The sequence below is a fragment of the Chiloscyllium plagiosum genome, unplaced genomic scaffold (assembly GCF_037043375.1).
Source record: "Chiloscyllium plagiosum isolate Xiang-an unplaced genomic scaffold, Cpla_swu_hap1 HiC_scaffold_3, whole genome shotgun sequence".
Taxonomy (NCBI): domain Eukaryota; kingdom Metazoa; phylum Chordata; class Chondrichthyes; order Orectolobiformes; family Hemiscylliidae; genus Chiloscyllium; species Chiloscyllium plagiosum.
This window is the reverse complement of record NW_028270141.1, coordinates 157,826,693-157,844,027: the sequence shown is the minus strand read 5'-3', so window position 1 is coordinate 157,844,027 and position 17,335 is coordinate 157,826,693. Positions and strand designations below refer to the sequence as shown.

The 17,335-nt window shown below is 43.8% G+C and overlaps 1 protein-coding gene across 1 annotated transcript in view; it reads right to left on the bottom strand.

The window, feature by feature from the left end:
• Positions 1-17,335, bottom strand: part of LOC122540195 (protein cornichon homolog 3-like) — a 91,388-nt gene that overhangs the window by 11,420 nt on the left and 62,633 nt on the right. The window contains exons 2-3 of the mRNA XM_087984699.1: positions 11,172-11,240; positions 9,976-10,023 (exon numbers count right to left, since the gene is read on the bottom strand). Of these exons, the coding sequence (XP_087840825.1) occupies positions 9,976-10,023; positions 11,172-11,240 (117 nt within the window). The remainder of the gene's footprint in view (positions 1-9,975; positions 10,024-11,171; positions 11,241-17,335) is intronic.

Sequence of the window (17,335 nt, the reverse complement as noted above, 5' to 3'; positions counted from 1 at the left end):
ATGTCCCTCTGTAACTTCCAATATCCATCAACACTATCCATAACTCCACCGACCTTAGTGAATCCACAAATTTACCAACACATCCTTCTCTGCCCTCATCCAGGTCATTTATAAAAATGACAAACAGCAGTGACCCCAAAACAGATCCTTGCGGTACACCACTAGTAACTGAACTCCAGGATGAACATTTCCCATCAACCACCACCTTCTGTCTTCTTTCAGCTAGCCAATTTCTGATCCAAACCACTAAATCACCCTCAATCCTATGCCTCTGTATTTTGTACAATAGCCTACCATGAGGAATCTTATCAAATGCCTTACTGAAATCCATATACACCACATCAACCACTTTACCCTCATCCACCTGTTTGGTCACCTTCTCAAAGAACTCAATAAGGTTTGTGAGGCACGACTTACCCTTCAGAGCTGAAAATGTGTTGCTGGAAAAGCGCAGCAGGTCAGGCAGCATCCAAGGAACAGGAGAATCGACGTTTCGGGCATAAGCCCTTCTTCAGGAGGGCTTACCCTTCACAAAACCATGTTGACTATTCCCAATCGATTTATTCCTTTCTGAATGATTATAAATCCTATCTCTTATAACTTTTCCAACACTCTAGCCACAACTGAAATAAGGCTCACTGGTCTATAATTACCAGAGTTGTCTCTACTCCCCTTCCTGAGTAAGGGAACAACATTTGTTATCCTCCAGTGTTCGGGCACTATTCCTGTAGACAATGACAACATAAAGATCAAAGCCAAAGGTTCAGCAATCTCCTCTCTGGCTTCACAGAGAATCTGAGATTAAATCCCATCCAGCCCAGGGGACTTAGCTATTTTCACACTTTCCAGAATTGCTAACACCTCCTCCTTGTGAACCTCAATCCCGTCTAGTCTAGTAGCCTGTATCTCAGTATTTTCCTCAACATTCTCCTTTGACTTTGATAATGATCTTGTGGAAACCTTTGGACATAAAGTTGAGGCCTGATCAGATTATATCCCAAATAGAAGTCTATAATGAGTAAATAAAACAGAGCGAACATTTCCTCTACTACTTTAGGTGCACTGTCCTCAAAAGAATAGCTTCTGGGAATCGAGTTCTTTTCCACAATTGTTTGGATTTATTGATGTCCTACTTACATTTTTCCAATAGTCCTACACAGTGTACAAATGCTCAATGGAATAATTCTTCAAAAGTTGATATGGAAATCAAAGGTTTTGGTCTGATTACATGTCTAACTACACTACATCTTTATGAAGTCTTGACCATGTATATACTTGTTTATCAATGCTTGCGTGTTCTGTATTCCTATATGTTCTACCATAGGAATTTCATGTCTTATTTGTAATAGATACCCCCATACATATGTGAGCCGTACCACTATTTGATGAACATATGCCTGTCTACTGTGTATTACAAACCAGCCATCCAAACCCCTGAGCCCAAATTCAGTTCTTGTACTTCAATTATGTCTGCCGATGTAGCATTCGCAAGCAATTATCCCCTAATTTAATGGTTAACATAATTAACATGACATTTGGAAGTTCTCTAAAGACTGTCAGAGACAATTCTGCCATCAGTAGGAAATCATTTGCAATTTCCAGGACCATTTCATATTTGCAGTACCGAACCTGGTGCTTTCTCAGTTAGTAATGCCACACCCAAATCCTCGTTGTCTCTATTTCAAAATAATCCCAACCAAGGGTCCGCAATCTCCTATCACAAACACTTGGAAAGTGCACTGATGCTCCTATTCCTGGAATCATCACAAAAGTTAATGATTTAATCAAAGTATGTAAAGTCGCCGATCTACTTGTCTGATAGTCTCAGGTTAACTGAAATCACTGACAGTCTTTCGGTGCATCCATGACCTTCTGTCCTCCAATCTCCTTCTTTCCAGATTCTCAGTGCTTTGCCAGGGATCCAGGGCATATACGCATTAAAACATTTAATTTTACAATCACTGGTCAATGACAACAGCATCCAGCAAATGGTGGAGGAAAATTACTGGCTGTCTCCAGACCAAGTTATTTGCTGTAAGGATAGAAACAGAACCTCCTTCTTCTTGTCTGGAAAATATCTGCTACTGTATTGTTCAAACAAACAAGCTGCCCAGGACGCAATCAAAGAGTTATTGCCAGACTGATGATCTCTCACATCCACAATTGGTCACAACTGCATAAAGCAATCAGCAATCTGTTACTGGCCAAAACTCACGGAACACACACTCAGTATCTTGCACCTTGTCTCTCCTCCGCAATGACTTGCAAAGCAAGACTGCAATGAAATCTCAAAAACTTCCAGTATGATGCTTTTAAAATTGCAACAATTCCAACCCCGATCTTAGATTTAAAACAATTCTTCCCTCATTTTAGACCATAATCAAAAACAACAAAAAATTTAAAAAGTCACAGTCTTTAAACCCTCCACACTGAACCCATCAAACGTTCCCAGGACATGTACATTACAGTGTTAGATAGAGAGTAAAGTTCCTTCCACTCTCTAAAATGGAAAGGTAGGCTTTTACTACACTAAGGAGAAAGTGAGGACTGCAGATGCTGGAGATCAAAGTCGAGAGTGTAGCGCTGGAAAAGCACAGCCAGTCAGGCAGCATCCGAGGAACAGGAGAATCGACATTTCGGGCTTAAGCCCTTCATTAGGAATGAGGCTTGTGGGCCAGGGGGCTGAAAGATAAATGGGACAGGGTGGGGCTGGGGGGAAGGTAGTTGGGAATGCGATAAGTAGGTGAAGGTGGGGGAAAAGGTGATAGGTTGGAGAAGGAGCCAGAGCTGATAGGTGGGAAAGACAATGGTCAGGGAGAAAGTGAGGTCTGCAGACGCTGGAGATCAAAGCTGAAACTTTATTGCTGGAACAGCACAGCAGGTCAGGCAGCATCTAGGGAACAGAAGATTCGACGTTTCGGGCACATGCCCTTCTTCAGGAAGGGCACATTCCTGAAGAAGGGCATGTGCCCGAAACGTCGAATCTTCTGTTCCCAAGACAATGGTCAGGTCAAGGGGATGGTGCCAAGTTGGAGGCTTGGAACTGGGATATGGTGTGGGGAGGGGAAATGAGGAAGCTGGTGAAATCCACATTAATTCCCTTTGGTTACAGGGTCCCAGGGCGGAAGATGAGGCGTTCTTCCTCCAGGCATTGGATGGTAAGGGTTTGTCGATGCAGGAGGCCCAGGACCTGCATGTCCTTGGCGGAGTGGGAGGAGGAATTGAAGTGTTCAGCCACAGGGTGGTGGGGTTGGTGGGTGTGGGTGTTCCAGAGATGTTCTCTGAAATGATCCACAAGTAGGTGTCCTGTCTCCCCGATGTAGAGGAGACCACATCGGGTGCAACAGATACAGCAGATGACATTTGTGGAGATGCAGGTAAATTTCTGTCAGATGTGGAAGGGTCCTTTGGGGCCTTGGGTGGAGGTGAGGGGAGTGGTGTGACTGCAGGTTTGCACTTACTGCGGTGGCAAGGGAAGGTGCCAAGAGTGGGGTGAGGGTTGGTGGGGGTGCCTGGATCTGACAAAGGAGTCTCAGAGGGAATGGTCTCTCCAGAACACAGATAGGGGTGGGGAGGGAAATATATCCCTAGTAGTGTGGTCTGTTTGTAGGTGGAAGAAGTGGCAGAGGATAATGCGATTTATGCAGAGGTTGGTGGGGTGGAGGTGAGGACGGGGGGTTCTGACCTTGTTGCGATTGGAGAGGTGGGGTTCAAAGGCAGAGGAGCCGGAAGTGGAGGAGGTGCACTGGAGGACATCATTGACCACATGGAAAGGGAAATTGCAGCCTTTGAAAAAGGAGGCCATCTGGGATTTTCTATGGTGGAATTGGTCACCCTGGGAACAGAGACGGTGGAGGTGGAGAAATTGGGAATAAGGGATGGCATTTTTACAGGAGGCAGAGTAGAAGGAGGTGTAGTCCAGGTAGCTGTGGGAGTCAGTGGGCTTGTAGTCAGACGTCTGTGGTTAATCGGTCACCAGAAATGGAGATGGAGAGGTCCAGGAAGAGGAGGGAGGTAGCCGAGATGGTCCAGGTGAATTTGAGGTCAGGGTGAAAGGTGTTAGTGAAGTTGATGAACTGTTCAACCTCCTCGTGGGAGCACATGCTGGCCCGATACTGTCATCGATGTAGCGGAGGAAAAGGTGAGATGGTACCGGTATAGCTGCGGGAGATGGACTGTTCCACATACCGGAGAAAGAAGCAGGCATCAAACACTCTACGGTGTGGCATGGCATTAGTTACAGAGTAAAGCTCCATCTAGTCTTTTTTTTAAACTGAAAGTAAATCTGCCTTTACACTATCCCCATGAAACACCTCCAGAAAAGGTAAACACAGGGTTAGTTACAGAGTAAAGCTCCCTCTACTTTTTGTTAAAATTGAAGATAATGTTCCCTCTGCACTATCCCCATCAAACACTCCAAGGACTGGTTCAGCAAGGGGTCAGCTATAGAGTCACCTTCGGGAAAGAGTCAGTTCTGAACCTGGGAGGAACAGCTTCTCTTCAAACAGCGCAGAGTGATGAAACAGGAAAGCAGTAAGCTGATTGGTTGGTGAGTAATTTACATTAGGGGCAATGTTTAAATGGCTGAAGCTAAAACAAACATTATTTATTGGAATAAATATTATTTATTACCTGTATCTAGATTTGTTTTAGTCTAAGGCATTAATTGTAAATTTAAGACCCGTCAGGAGAGTATATCCGAGCAGAACATACTGCTTGTCACATGTGAGGACACCTGGATGCTGCCAGTCTCCTGGTTATCTACGTGTGCAGGAAGTGCTCCCAGCTGCAGAAGCTGGAACTCTGGGTCTCGGAGAGTGAGCAATAGCTGGAGACATTATGGCACATCCATGAGACTGACAGTTATGTGGATAGCACATTTCAAGAGGTGGTCACATTGCAGCCCAAGGGACTAGAGGAAAGAAGGGAATGGGTGACTGTTATGAAGTTGCAGACGGGTACTGTACCTTTAAGGGAGCTGAAACTTCTGGCTGGTACAGAGTGTGCTAAGCAATTTGAAAAGGAAACATTTGGTTGTAAGACAAGTAGCTACAGCTGCGTTGCCATGGTACACAACAAATTCAAATTCAACCAATCAGTTTAAATTATGCCCCAGATACCAAAATCCAATCGAATTTGAATTTTCCATTTTGCATGACATCAAACCAATGAGCCGGTCCGAAGTTTTGGGGTGTATAAAGTCGGGAATTTTGAACAGCTGGGGAGAACAGCAAAGAGCAGCCAAGCACCAACAGACAACCAGCAGATAGCTCTCTGAAAGGCACCTGTCCATGAGAAAGTTGTGCAGCAGAAGACCCAAGACGATCTCGCGGAATCTACAGAGGATGTTCGATATCGAAACATGACAACCGGTTTTGAAAATTGATCTGCTGTAAATTTAAGAGGGAATTTATCGGACCAGTATCGTAGAGTGGGAGGTAAAAATATGTTTAAGAGAAAGGAGTTGTAAACACCTGTTGTTTAATGTTCTTTTTTGGACTTAAACAATAAAATTGTTAAAATGTTTTCTTTAAATAGTGATATTTGGGATAGTTCTTTGTCATTTATACTTTAACAGATTATGAGGCGAGGTGAGCTTCTCTGTCTGGTTTAAATTAGCAGAAGGGTTTCCCTGATGTTGTATCAGTGACCACCAGGCAGTTAGTGCAGGAGTTCCCTGAGATCCCTCTCACTAACTTTTGGAAGCTGATAAGGGTGTTAGTACATCGGAAAAGCGCAGAGAGAGCCACAAGCAGCTTGCACAGTGGGGATTCTTTAGTCAGGGGAGCCAACAGGATACTAGGGATAGTATTTGGTGACTAGTTGGTGTTTGTGTATCCTGGTGACTATTTTCTGCCTCTGTGTCCGATGTAGTGTTTGTTATGTAACTCGACACCAAAAGACATGATCCACGATCATTGGTATCCTTACATACAGATGAAGAAGGACACCACTTTGATTGGGACAATACATCCATCCCAGGACAGGCTAAACAGAGACACGCATAGGAATTCCTAGAGGCCTGGCATTCAAACCGGAACTCCATCAATAAGCACATCTATTTGGACCCATTTACCAACCTCTTAAAAAAAGAACTGCAAATGATGTCACCCACCTTAACAGACCAAGACACATCAATAGAAAGTGGTACAGAACACCAGCGCTTCACTGGGGGCTCACTGATGTTACCAAGCATTGTGACGAAACACCTGAGAACAACCCTGCCAGCTCAGCGAGCAAACTTACAACCTACAACACAACAGTGTGTTCGCTCCTTTGTGTTTTCTATCCATATGATTTGACGTTCCTTTCAAGATATCATCCCCAATCACTGCAATAATTGATTGCTTGATCAATATTGCAAACCTCACTGTCCTCATCTCCATTTCACACTATCTCATCTGAATACCCTATAACGAGGATTGTTGAGCTGCTAATCCTGCCAAACTTTTAGGCAAGTCTCTGTCATAGCTTTGATATCATCTTTCCACTTGCCTATCTGTGCCTTCAGTACATGTGATTTATTCCTGGCTCCGTGTATTAAGATATATTCCATTTAGCTTCTTTTTTTTATCTATCCTATGTTTTGTTTGCCTTCCAGACTCACTTACTTGCATTTTAACTTTTAATCCACATCAGCTTCTGTTCCCACTGAATGACCTTACAGAATTCCCCTACCAATCTAGTTTAAATCCACCCCAAAAGCATTCACAATCTACTTCATCTGGATACTGATCCCACTCACAGTACCATAGAGTTATACAGACCATTTAGTCCAACTCATCCACACCAACTAGAGATCCCAATCTGACTCAATCCCATTTGTCAGCATTTGGCCCATATCCCTCTAAACCCTTGCTATTCACATACCCATCCAGATGCCTTTTAAATGTTGTAAATGTATGCACCTTCACCACATCTCTAGCAGCTCATTCCATACATGTACCACCCTTTGAATGAAAAGGTTAGCCCTAGGTCCCTTTTAAACCTTTCCCCTCTTATGTTAAACCTGTGGTCTCTAGTTTTGGGCTCCCCTACCCTGGGAAAAAGACCTTGGCTATTCACCCTTTCCGTGACCCTCATGATTTTATAAACCGTTATAAGGTCACACCTCAGTCTCTGATGGTCCAGGGAAAAAAGTCCCAGCCTATTCAGACTCTCCCTATAGCTCAAACCTTCCAGTCCTGGCAACATTCATGTAAATCTTTTCTGCACCCTCTAAAGTTTCACAACATCCTTCGTGTAGAGGTGTGGGAAAATATCTGCCACCCTGCCTAACCATAGTAGGCCCACACAGAACATAGAAGAGCAAACTTGGCCAAACTATACCAGAAACACCCAGAATGCCTCAGCAGTGACCAAGCAGGCTGACAAGTGAAACCAGACCGCATGCAGACAAGGGAATACACTTCCCAAAACACACTAACAATACCAGATCAACACAGCTGTCCCAAAGCCCCGAGGGCAGTCTCATAACACAGCAATACCAAAGCCACACAAAGGACAGGTCAAATGGAGAGACACCACCAAGGACCTCACTCCCAGGACTGGAACAATGGAAGCTCCTTACTGTTTCAAAAGAGACATTCTCACCTACCTGCAAAGTGAGCTGGAATCTCCTGATCCCATTGATACTGTCAGGATGTTACAATCCTGTTGACAATCAGGACATTCTTCCAATAACTGTTTTTCAATTATCATCATTGTAACTGGATTACTCAATTCCAAGTGCATTGTATCTTTCCCTATTTTAATTAACCTCATTGTACAAAATTCCTATAAAACCTGGCTTCGTCCTCAACTTGAGGAAGAGAATTCTCGGCTATCTGGACAGACTGTCTGTGCTGTTTCAGCTTAGTCAATTTCTCTTGCACGATATTGCGTACTAATAAACTGTTTGTCAATTTCACTTCGAACTATGTTTTGTGATCTCTAATTTATTGGGCTAATTTCTTCAACAAGAAGGGTGACCACAATTGTATGTAATATTCTAAAAGTGGCCTCATCAATATCCTAGTCTGCTGGAACATGGCGTCACTTCTATACTCAGTGCTCTGACCAATGAAGCCAAGCATGCCAAATGCCTTCCTCACCATCCTGTCTACTTATGACTCCACTTTCACTCCTGTTCAGATGTAATACATTCAACTAGTACAGGTCCCATAACATCCCCTCCCCAGAAACAGTTCCAATGCCCCAGGAATCTAAAGACCACCCACATGCACCAACTCTCCAGCTACACATTCACCTGCTCTATCCTTCTGTGTGGCACTGGGAGTAATCTGGAGATTACTACCTTTAAAGTTCTGCTTTTCAATTTCTGACTGAACTCCATAAAATCTGCTTGCGGGACCTCATTTCTATTTCTTCCTGTGTCATTTGTCCCAATATGTTCTATAACCTCTGGCTTTTACCTTCAGAACACCCCACAGCCACTCTGTGATATCCTTGAGTCTGACACCTGGGTGGCATTGCACCATTCTGAAATAACAACTATGGCTGCAGAAATGTACATGCCTACTCTTCCCACTAACACATCCCCTCCCACTACAGTCCTGCCATTCTTCTTCCTCCCTCACTGAGCAGTTGGCCCTTGGTTCTGACTGGCCTCCAAAGAGCAACCATCACTCTTTGACTGTTTTCTAAGGGCAAAAAATGGCAGGTATGATGCAGGTTATGGAGATTCCCTCGCTACCTACTGGGTCCCCTTCTCCAGCCACGAGATCACACATTCCCTCTCTGTCTGGATATCCTTAATGTATGGGTGACCACGTTCTGAAACATCCCGTCCACAAGCCTCTTGGCATTATGAGTTTCCCCAGTTGCTGATCAAGCTCCAAAGCTCAGAACTTGAATTGTTCTGTGGATATCCAGGGACGCCTGGGATCTCCCACATAGTGCAGGACCTGCAAATCACAGGCCTAAACTCTCCTGAGATGTTGCACTTTGGTTTTGTTGAAGCGGTTCCACTGCTGGTCTCTCTACACTGCCTGTCCGCACTCTTGCGCATTTCTCCTTTGAAATGCTCCTGAGTCCCTCACAGGGTAGGTGTGGAGAGGATGGTTCCCTTTATGAGAGATTCCCAAAATAAGGGTTGCTATTTAAAAATCAGGGGTCTGCCATTTAAAACATGATTTTGTTTTTAACTGACAGAAGGTTGTGAGTCTTTGGAACGCTCTTCCTGAAAAGGCAGTGGAAACAGAGTCACTGAATATTTTTAAGGCAGCGGTGGATCGATTCTGGGTAAGAAGTGAAAGGTTATCAGGGATAAGCATTAAATGGCAGAGCAGGGCCCAGGGGCTGAATCGTCTGTTTCTACTCCATCTTCATGTGTTCTTTTGTTTGACGAGTTAGTTATGTTTCTCTCTCCACGGAGACTACTAGATCTGCTGAGTACATGCAACATTTTCTGTTTTTGTTATAACATTGGTACTCTGATGTGGAAACAGTTTGATGCACCTGTGCCTGCACTGTAAGCCCTTTGCATTGTTAAAGGAAAGAATGAATGAAATATTTGCATTTATATAGTGCCATTCATGATCTCTGAGATCATGAATAAAGCACTTTACAGCCAATGTTTTACCTTTTGAAGTGCAGTCACTTCTGTAAGAATAAAAATATTACCACATTGCTCATGATTTCTGCATTCTTTGTTGGCCCGTCAGGTCACAATCAAGTCAATAAGTGTGGCGCTGAAAAAGCACAGTAGGTCAGGCAGCATCCGAGGAGTAGGAGGTTTGATGTTTCACTCCTGAAGAAGGGCTTATGCCCAAAACGTGACTCTCCTGCTCCTTGGATGCTGCCTGACCTACTGTGCTTTTCCACCACCACACTTATCGATTCTGATCCACAACATCTGCAGTCCTCATTTTCTCCCATCAGGTCACATTGTTCGGTCACAAATCAAAGATCTTTTACTGACCTACATTGAGCAGGGAACCCATAAATATCACATTCTTTCACTGATTTACTTACCCTCCGCAGCAAGTAGCAGATCCGTTCAATGTTCCTCAGCCTCTCTCGCTAGGTAAGGAATAAAGAATAAAATTGAGGCAAAATCACTGACAAACAAGGTAGTCAATATTAAGGACAGACTAGGGACTGAAAGGTCAGTGACTGAGGGACCCCAGAAACTGAGAGGATATCTGAAACTGAGCAACACTAAGAGACTGAGAGAGCAGGGTTCTAGGGGATCTCCAGGAACTGAAGATCATTAGGAACTGAAAGGACTATAAAGACTGAGACAATATGGGCTGAGAGACAAGGACTGAGAGGATTGAGACCTGCGATAGAGAGGTAGAGGCCTAGAGACTCCAGGAGCTAAAGGAACTGGCTGAGGGAAACTAGGATCTGAAAGGATGTTGGAGACTGTGGAAACAGGGAGTTTCTTGGGCTAAGGCACAGGACCTGAGGGAAAGGAATTAAGGACAAAAGAATGACCAATAAGAATAAAGCAACACCAGGGAATTATGGTGGAGGAGCAGAGATTATGAGACATCAAGGACTGGGGCTGAGACACAGGTTCTGACGGACAGGGATTGAGGAACAGAGACGAAGCAAAACTGGAGACAGAGGGACAGGGACTGCATGTAAGGTTCAGGGATTCAGTCTCAGGTACAGAAAAAGTGGAACACCTGACAAGGAAATGGACTATAGAGCAGAGACTGGCAGACAGGGATTGAGGGACTGGGACTGAGGAATAGGGATTTAGAGACAAGGACTAATGGAGAAAGACTGAGGGACACTGATTGACTGACTCAGGGACATGTACAAAAGACCCTGAGTGAGGAAATGAAGGGCACCAGGGAAGAAGGACATTTGAATGAGGGACTGAGAAACAGGAACGAAGGACACTGAGTGAGTGTCTGAGGGACACCAGGGTCTGAGGATTAGGGATGAAGGACACTGAGTGAGTGTCTGAGGGACAAACACAAATGGTGTTTTATAAGTGACTGAGGAACAGAGATGAAGGACACTATGTGAGGAAAGAGTGAAACCAGGGACTGAATAACAAGGAATAGAGAGACAGAGAGTTGGATAGAGTAGAGATTACAGATGGCAACCTATTCAGAGCTAACACTTGGTACCATCGCCCCATTCCTCAGGCAATGAATATGATATAGAACACTTTACCATCCTCTTGTGGTGTAAGGAGTCTTCGATGTACTTACTGCATGGAGAGGGTTGCATTGATCAATGGGGCTCCTAAGATCTTTACGTAATTCATCAAATGCAATTATCTGTAACACAATCAACAGAAACAGCTATTAACCTCATATATTCACATTACTGATTTTTAAATGTTCAAATATGGGGTATGTGCACCCCATAGCATCACCAATTAGGACAGCATTTTGCCCTGGAGAAGGTGATGCCTTGCTTAACGACTGCAGTCCTTGAGGTGGAAGGACACTAACAGTGCTTATAGAAAACAATTCCAGAATTTTGATCCAGCATCAGTGAAGGAACAGCAAATATTTCTAAGTTAAACAGTAAGTTGGTTGGAGGGAAGCTTACAGGCATGATCTGTTAAGGTTTACAACTAACTTTAAACCTTAACAGTTTCAAATAACCCTTCTGGTCCAAAACATTTGGCTTGATTTGATTTGATTTATAACTGTCACATGTACCGAGGTACAGTGAAAGGTGTATTTTACAGGCTTTACAGACAGATCATACTATACAAATGCATCAGGGTAACAGAACAGAGTGCAGGATGCAGTATTACAGCTACTGAGAAGGTGCAGAGAGAGAGATCAACGTTAACAGTTAAACAGGTCTAAACTCCTTTGCTAAACTCCTTATACAGAAGTAACCTGCTTTGAATTATTCTAAAGTGTTTTCTCTTTTTAGAATCATCGAGTCATACAGCGTGTAAACAGAAACATCGGTCCAACTTGACCATGCTGACCATAATCTCAAACTAAACTAGTTCCACCTACCTGCGTTTGGCCCCTATCCCTCCAAATATTTCTTATTTATCCAAATGTTTTTTAACATTAAAACTGTACCGCATCCATCACTTCCTCTGGAAGTTCATTCCATACATGAACCATTCTCTGTTGAAAAAAATTGCCCTTCATGTCACTGTAAAATTTTTCTTCGCTCACCTTAAAAATATGCCCCTTATCTTGAAATCCCCCAGCCTAAGGAAAAGACACCTGCCATTCATATTATCTATATTCCTCATGATTTTATAAACCTCTATAAGGTCATCCCTCAACCTCCTATGCTCTAGTGAAAAAACTATCCAGCCTCCCCTAATAACTGAAACCCTCCATTCCAGATAACATCCTGGTAACTATTTCCTGTACCTTCTCCAGCTTAATAATATCCTTCCTGTAACAGGGCGACGAGAACTGGACACAATACTCCAGAAGAAGCCTCACCAATGTCCTTTACAATGCCCCAACTCCTATACTCAAAGGTCTGAGCAATAAAAACAAGCATGCTAAGTGCCATCTTAACCACCCTGTCTACATCTGACACAAACTTTAAAAAGCGCCTGAATTCCTCAGTCTCTCTGTTCTACAACACGACACAAGGTCCTACTTTTAATTGTATAAGTCCTATCTTTGTTTTACTAAAATGCAATACCTCGCATTTATCCAAATTAAACTCCATTTGCCACTCCTCAGCCCATTCGTCCAATTGATCGAGATTCCTTTTGTAATCTTCTTCACTGTCCTCTATACCTCCAATCTTTGATGCCATCTGCAAACTTACTAACCATGACTTTTATATTCTCATCTAATTCATTGATATAAATGACCAACTAAAGTGGATCCAGCACTGATCCCTGTGGAAAACTGCTAGTAACACGCCACCACACTCTCTGTCTCCTGCCCTTAAGCCAGTTTTGTATCCAATTGGAAAGTTCACCCTGAATCCCATGTGATCTAACTTTATTAATTAGTCTACTGTGCGGAAACTTGTCAACAGCTTCTCAGGAGCAGCTGCTTTACAAATCCAACTTCAGCCAAGAAACTTGCAGAACTGTCTTTGCTAAAACTGAAAACAAAATCTTTTCTTTCCCAAGCTAGGTGGTTCCACTATTCAAAAAGTGAACAAAAAAAACAATCTCTGACTTTCAAAACCAGAGCTTAATGTACAACTGTTCTTCACTCAAGTTCTTCTAATGTAAATAAAAAGTATTAGTCTCTAGGAAGTATATTTCTCTCATACTGTGTTTTAAAAGAAATGACCATGGTTACAGAAATACTTGTACGTTCATCATTGATCAGACGTAGAAAACCCATATGCCACTAGTTCAAATTCAGAACCCCAACCCAAACATAAATGATGTTAAACTATCTACAAATCACACACTTCAAATCACAAAAGCACACTTTCAGATTGATGTACATACACACAGATATGTATGATAATAAACACTCAGACAAGTGTATCCACATATATTTATTTATTATATAGATAAGTACATACACATTGCATTTGGATAATCCCATTAACAGAAAAAAAAATAAGGGTGTTTTAAGTAAGACCTTGTTAGAAAAGCGAATGGTGAGGGCCCATGGTGTTCGAGGTGAGCTGCTGGGATGGATTGAGGATTGGCTGTCTAACAGAAGGCAGAGAGTTGGGATAAAAGGTTCTTTTTCAGAATGGCAGCCGGTGACGAGCGGTGTCCCGCAGGGTTCGGTGCTGGGGCCACAGCTGTTCGCATTATATATTAATGATCTGGATGAGGGAACCGGGGGCATTCTAGCGAAGTTTGCCGATGATACGAAGTTAGGTGGACAGGCAGGTAGTACTGAGGAAATGGGGAGGCTACAGAAGGATCTAGACAGGTTGGGAGAGTGGTCCAGGAAATGGCTGATGGAATTTAACGTGAGCAAGTGCGAGGTCTTGCACTTTGGCAAAAAGAATAAGAGCATAGACTACTTTCTAAATGGTGAGAAAATTAATAAAGCCAAAGCACAAAGGGATCTGGGAGTGCTAGTCGAGGATTCTCTAAATGCAGGTTGAGTCCGTGATTAAGAAAGCGAATGCAATGTTGTCTCTTATCTCAAGAGGGTTGGAATATAAAAGCAGAGATGTACTACTAAGACTTTATAAAGCTCTGGTTAGGCCCCATTTGGAGTACTGTGTCCAGTTTTGGTCCCCACACCTCAGGAAGGACATACTGGCACTGGAGCGTGTCCAGCGGAGAATCACACGGATGATCCCTGGAATCTAACATATGAGGAACGGCTGAGGATACTGGGATTGTATTCGTTGGAGTTTAGAAGATTAAGGGGAGACTTAATAGAGACGTACAAAATAATACATGGCTTGGAAAAGGTGGATGCTAGGAAATTGTTTCAGTTAAACGAGGAGACTAGGACCCGTGGACACAGCCTTAGAATTAGAGGGGGTCATTTCAGAACAGAAATGTGGAGACATTTCTTCAGCCAGAGAGTGGTGGGCCTGTGGAATTCATTGCCACGGAGTGCAGTGGAAGCCGGGACGCTAAATGTCTTCAAGGCCGAGATTGATAAATGTTTGTTGTCTAGAGGAATTAAGGGCTACGGGGAGAACGCTGGTAAGTGGAGCTGAAATGCGCATCAGCCATGATTGAATGGCGGAGTGGACTCGATGGGCCGAATGGCCTTACTTCCACTCCTATGTCTTATGGTCTTATGGTCTTATGGTCTTATGGAATGCCTGTCCAAGAAGGAGATATTAGCACAAAACACAGATTCAAGAAAATAAACACATACAAACTATCTACTCCTTCATTAAATCCACAACTTCACATTCACACAAGTATTTTTTTCATGGATAGCTTCACCTGAGCTGATGCCAGTTTTCTATTACTTCCAGATTTTAAAAATTGAAAGCAAATTCACAAGCTGCTCTGGTTGGTCTTGAACTCTCCTCCTCTAGATTATTAGCTGACTAACATACCCATCATACTACCATTTACATGATAACTTGACTCCTGTTGTCTGTGTTTCATCTAGAAGTAACCAGCTCGGCTGTTGAAGTAGGAATATTGGAAACCATGCCACAGGGTTGAACTGTTACTGGCTCATACATGCTTTGACACATCTCTGTAGCAGCTGAGACTTGAACCCAAAACTTCTGGTAGGGGACATGAACACTGAGTTTAGATCAGGGTGGTGCTGGAAAAGCACAGCAGGTCAGGCAGCATCCAAGGAGCAGAAAAATCGACGTTTCATATCGTTCCAGGGTGGAGGCTCCCTGCCTCCATTCCTGATGAAGGGCTTTTGCCTGAAACGTCGATTTTCCTGCTCCTCAGATATTGCCTGACCTGCTGTGCTTTTCCAGCACCACTCTGATCTAAACTCTGGTTTCCAGCATCTGCAGTCCTCACTTTTGCCTTGCCAAATTGAACACTGAGCCAAAAGACCCCCTTCTGTTATTGGTATTCTCTGTCAGATTTAAAACACAAATTATCTACGTTTCTCTCATCCTAAATATATAAATCCCCCCTCAGTATGGTATTTAGAGACACACACATTCTCCCTCTTTAATTACATGCCAATCAGTTCTGAGGAACACAGAGAAGCAAGAGTACTTCTACATTGTATATGTCACATAGTTTACCATATAAATAAAATCTTATGTGGACAACTTCACTCACTCTACTGATGCTTCAATACATTACAATCTTGATTAAAACATGGACAAAAGTACACCCTCTGGCTCACATGAGAACTCACTGGAAGGTTAAAAACGGTGATGTGCACACATACACATATTACAACCATGCTTTCTACTACATTCTAACACATTGGGTGAGGTGATGGTATTATTGACGATTATTAATCCAGAGACCCAGGAATGTTCTGGGGACCAGGATTTGAATTTTGCCACTACAGATGGTGGAATTTGAGATATTAAAAATCTGGAATTAAGAAACTAATGATGACCACTGTTAATTGGTACAAAAATTGTCAGAAACCCTTTGGTTAACTAACATCCTGAAGGGAAAGCAAGTTGCCATCCTCACCTAGTCTGGGCCTAAGCATGACTCCAGACTCACAGGAAGGTGGTTGAAACTTAACTGACCTCTGAGCAATTAGGGATGGGTAATAAATATTGGTCTAGCCAGCAATATCCATATCTCCTGAACAATTAAAATCAAATAGGAACAGAAGGAGGCCATTCCCATTCAGAACAATCCAGCAAAAGATGCTGTTCAAGATAGAAATTAGAAAGCAAACTAAATGTAAAGTAAAATTCTGGGAGTTGGATTAGAGCTCTGATTGGTGCAGGACATTAGGCAAGTGCCTTCCACTTCTGTGCTGTGAACTGTCCATTTAAAAGGCATCTGGATGGGCCTATGAATAGGAAGGGTTAAGAGGGAAAAAATCAACGAGGTAAAAACAATGACTGCAGATGCTGGAAACCAGATTCTGGATTAGTGGTGCTGGAAGAGCACAGCAGTTCAGGCAGCATCCAAGGAGCTTCGAAATCGACGTTTCGGGCAAAGGCCCTTCATCAGGAATAAAGGCAGTGAGCCTGAAGCGTGGAGAGATAAGCTAGAGGAGGGTGGGGGTGGGGACAAAGTAGCATAGAGTACAATGGGTGAGTGGGGGAGGGGATGAAGGTGATAGGTCAGGGAGGAGAGGGTGGAGTGGATAGGTGGAAAAGGAGATAGGCAGGTAGGACAAGTCCGGACAAGTCATGGGGACAGTGCTGAGCTGGAAGTTTAGAACTAGGGTGAGGTGGGGGAAGAGGAAATGAAGAAACTGGTGAAGTCCACATTGATGCCCTGGGGTTGAAGTGTTCCGAGGTGGAAGATGAGGCGTTCTTCCTCCAGGCGTCTGGTGCTGAGGGAGCGGCGGTGAAGGAGGCCCAGGACCTCCATGTCCTCGGCAGAGTGGGAGGGGGAGTTGAAATGTTGGGCCAAGGGGCGGTGTGGTTGATTGTGCGGGTGTCCCGGAGATGTTCCCTAAAGCGCTCTGCTAGGAGGCGCCCAGTCTCCTCAATGTAGAGGAGACCGCATCGGGAGCAACGGATACAATAAATGATATTAGTGGATGTGCAGGTAAAACTTTGATGGATGTGGAAGGCTCCTTTAGGGCCTTGGATAGAGGTGAGGGAGGAGGTGTGGGCGCAGGTTTTACAGTTCCTGCGGTGGCAGGGGAAAGTGCCAGGATGAGAGGGTGGGTTGTAGGGGGGCGTGGACCTGACCAGGTAGTCACGGAGGGAACGGTCTTTGCAGAAGGTGGAAAGGGGTGGGGAGGGAAATATATCCCTGGTGGTGGGGTCTGTTTGGAGGTGGCGGAAATGTCGGTGGATGATTTGGTTTATGCGAAGGTTGGTAGGGTGGAAGGTGAGCACCAGGGGCGTTCTGTCCTTGTTA